The sequence below is a fragment of the Elephantulus edwardii genome, unplaced genomic scaffold (genome assembly GCF_000299155.1).
Source record: "Elephantulus edwardii isolate Elephantulus edwardi_28Jun2011 unplaced genomic scaffold, EleEdw1.0 scaffold00216, whole genome shotgun sequence".
In the NCBI taxonomy this organism is placed as follows: Eukaryota; Metazoa; Chordata; class Mammalia; order Macroscelidea; family Macroscelididae; genus Elephantulus; species Elephantulus edwardii.
In genome coordinates, this window is record NW_006399966.1 from 3,345,374 (window position 1) to 3,348,977 (window position 3,604).

A 3,604-nucleotide genomic window follows, 5' to 3' on the forward strand; every position below is an offset into this window, starting at 1 on the left:
ACACACACACACACACACACACACACACACACACACACACACACACACACACACACACACACATAAATACATTTTTAAAAAAAGAGAGGTCTTCTTTAACTATTGTTAATTCAAAGGTGACGTGGAAGCCTTACAGCCCAGAGATGGTGTAGTTCACAGTCAAGGACAGAAATGGAGACTGTATAAATCTTTCCCCTTTTATTAAAGGACAGAAATGGCAAAGAAGTGGCAACTGACATCAGACTATCGCCTCAAGGAATAGTCATTTTCAAAGATAGCAACTTTGAAGGAACTGTAACCAAAGTTATCCCAAAAGTATCCAGTAAACCAGAAGGACCCATTGCCAGGCTACATCAAAGTTAATTTCTAAAGAACTTGTCTTTGGAGACAAAGACACAAAATCCAAGGTGAGTTTGCTGGAAGATGACCTAATCAGGTTCACTATTTCAGCAGACCAACGTGACAAAGTAGAAAGAGCAAATGATATAGAAGTTCCATCATTTCAGTTCACCAGTGAAGCCAGAGAAATGGGTGTGATTGCTGCCACGAGGTGGATTTGGTTTCATCAAATGTGTGGGTCACGATGCTCATCTGGGTCTTCTGGCTGTCTTGAGTCCCCCCATCTCAGACCCCTGAAACTGAGTGGTGAGGAGGGCACTGCTAGTGTCCCTGCCCTGACCCTGCTGTGTCCCCCTCAGTGGCCCTGAACTTCCAGACACCAGGCTATGAGATGGACCTCAATGCTGGACGCTTCCTCATCAACGGGCAGTGCGGTTATGTCCTGAAGCCCACTTGTCTGCGGCAACCCAACACAACCTTTGACCCTGAGTGCCCTGGGCCCCCCAGAGCCACGCTCATCATCCAGGTCAGCAGATTGGTCTGGGCCCCATGCTGGGTCTGACTACCTGGGAAAGGCCTGCAGCCTGAGGTGGAGCGGCCAAGCAGGAGGTGGGAGTGTCTGCCGGGCCTGGTGGGAAGCAGGGCCCAGGCTGAAGCACCCCATCCCTGTCCAGGTGCTGACTGCACAACAGCTCCCTAAGCTGAACGCAGAGAAGCCCAACTCCATCGTGGACCCCCTGGTGCGCGTGGAGATCCATGGGGTGCCGGCCGACTGTGCACGCCAGGAGACTGACTATGTGCTCAACAATGGTGGGTGGCCTGGGGGGTGTGTGTGTGGAGAGGGCAGTTGGGGCTGTAGGACCCTGACCTCTGCCCGCACCTCAGGCTTCAATCCGCGCTGGGAGCAGACACTGCAGTTTCAGCTGCGGGCTCCGGAGCTGGTGCTGGTCCGGTTCGTGGTTGAGGATTATGACACAACCTCCCCCAATGACTTTGTGGGCCAGTTCACACTGCCGCTCAACAGCCTGAAGCAAGGTTGGTGGGGCGCTGGGAGGAGGGTGGAAGGGGGTGGGGTATGTGGCCTGTGGTCTCCATGGCCTGGCCAGGTGGTACCAACCTGTCCTCCTCACAGGGTACCGCCACATCCACCTGCTTTCCAAGGACGGGGCCTCACTCTCACCAGCCACTCTCTTCGTCCACATCCAGATCCAGAGCTCCTGAGGCCTGGGCTGATCCACTCCTGACAGAGGCCCGAGCACTCCAAAAGAGGGTGGTGAACACTGCATCCTAGCCATGTGGGCACCCGGGTCTGGTCTCTGTGGGATGCCAAACACTGCCTCAGCGATGCTCTGGTCGCTACCTGGCAAAGGTGGCGACGGGACTTGTAAACTCCAATGCCTGGTTCTGTGGGTGGTTCCAGCTCCTCCAGTCCTTGCTCACCTCATCTGACTTTTTTTTTTTTTTTACCTCATCTGACTTATAAAGAGCCAGGCCTGTCATTGCCTGGCGACATACGGACTTTCAGTTCCTGTCCTCCAATTAGGTCACTTCAGTCTCCTTCTCTTCCCCAAAGAAGTCTAACCACCCCACCACCACCCTTGAATTTGAACCACCTAGTCCTTTCCTGTCAGACCTTCCTGGCCTCCTTCCTCAAACTCTGCATTTCTGCCCTTTAAAGTAAGGAGTGCTGAGGCTCGGGGTCCCAAGGAAACCTAGCTGTTGTGTGCCCTGGGTCTGAACCAACTCACAGCTGGCCCTTCCAGTGGGTTTTCTGGTAGGAGGAGACTGCCCATCCTTCTCCTGTGGAGCAGCTGGTGGATTCACGTGCTTTTGGGATTGCCAGTTTCTTACCATTCAGCCACCACAGCAGTAGATTTTAACTTGTGTCTCAGAAGAGTCCTGGAGAGGACACTAGAAGACGATGATGTATTTTGAAAAATAAAGCAGTAGGTTTACTGGAGCCCTGTGACCCCTATGTTCCTCTGTGTTCCATACCCATGGCAGGCAGGAGAATGAGTCCTTGGGCCCTGCCCGTAGTAGCAGAGATCCAATTTTCTAATATAGCACGGGGTGGGGACGGGCTGGAGGAGGTAGCTCAGCTCAAAATAGCCCATCCCTCCTCCCGGGTTAGAGCTAATGCCAGCATCACACGACTCCCCAGGACACCAAAGCACAAGGTCACCCTGCCCTTCCATCTGTCCCTCTCCCAGAGGGCCCTCAACAAGGAGATGCCAGGTGGGTGGGCTCTATCAGGCAGAACTGTCCTGGCTCTAAAGAGGATGGGCCAGGCCTCAAGAGGGCACCAACAGGCCCTTTCTTGGGCTCGAAGAGCTCAAGGCCCCATCTGCTCAGGAGGGTGAACCCTGAAGATTGAAGATGACCATCCAGTGAAGGCCTCTGGTTGTCTGGGGGGTGGGGGACGGCCAGTCACCAGGTGACAGAAGCCAGACCAGGAAACACTGTGTCCAGGATATAATAGAGATGAGCTTCATCTGGCCCCAAACTCCTGTCAACCACAACCTGGGGCCAGGTGGTGGCAGCCTCGGGCATCTGGTTCTGACAAGTTCCTGTGTCTGAAGGAGGATGATCAGAATCTCAAGAGAGCTCAGAAGGAGGAATGGGCTAGGGACATGGTACTGAAAAGGGCCAGAACACAGACCTGTAACCTCCCAAGGGGCAGAGCCACAGGAAGTGCAGCTTTAGATTTGGGCTGTGGGATGCCTACAGACCAGCTCGGGTCAGGGCTTGTCAGCTGGGCACTGGCCCAGGCTGGGCCCTCGGTCGGCTGCTCTTCTTGCCTCTGGTGTAACAGGTTCTCACCAGACCTAGTGATCTCAATTGGGGTGCCTGGCTTGTAAGGTCAAGAGCTCCAAGTTAGGATGTCAGAAGGAACTTACTATGAGTGGAAGGCAAAGGCGAACAGAGTTTCAACACTGGAGGTCCATGGGCACGACCACTCAAAGGGCTGGGATCTCTCAGGCCCAACCTAAGAGCAAGAGTAACAGCCTGAGATTTGAGGGGCTCAAAGCGCCTGTGGAAGTTGGTGGTTCCGATTCCTGTTTGGTCTGGAGTTCCCTTTGAAAAGCCTCACAGATGGTGCCCAAAACACCTAGAAAAAGGCACAAAGACACCAGCCACGGGGAGCCACAGGCCAATCCAAAACCACATTCAAGCCCTACAGTCAATTCCGACTCGGCGAACTGCCCCACAAAGTCTCCAAGGCTGTTCTCTTCAGACACAGACTGCCACGAGTCCCTCCTTTAGC

General features: G+C 54.0%; 1 protein-coding gene across 1 annotated transcript in view; it reads left to right on the forward strand.

The window, feature by feature from the left end:
- PLCD3 (phospholipase C, delta 3) overlaps positions 1-1,560 on the forward strand; it is a 25,825-nt gene extending 24,265 nt beyond the window's left edge. Inside the window, exons 12-15 of the mRNA XM_006897826.1 lie at positions 699-865; positions 1,014-1,149; positions 1,225-1,374; positions 1,472-1,560. Coding sequence (XP_006897888.1) covers positions 699-865; positions 1,014-1,149; positions 1,225-1,374; positions 1,472-1,560 — 542 coding nt within the window. The remainder of the gene's footprint in view (positions 1-698; positions 866-1,013; positions 1,150-1,224; positions 1,375-1,471) is intronic.
- The last annotated feature ends 2,044 nt before the right edge of the window (positions 1,561-3,604 follow it).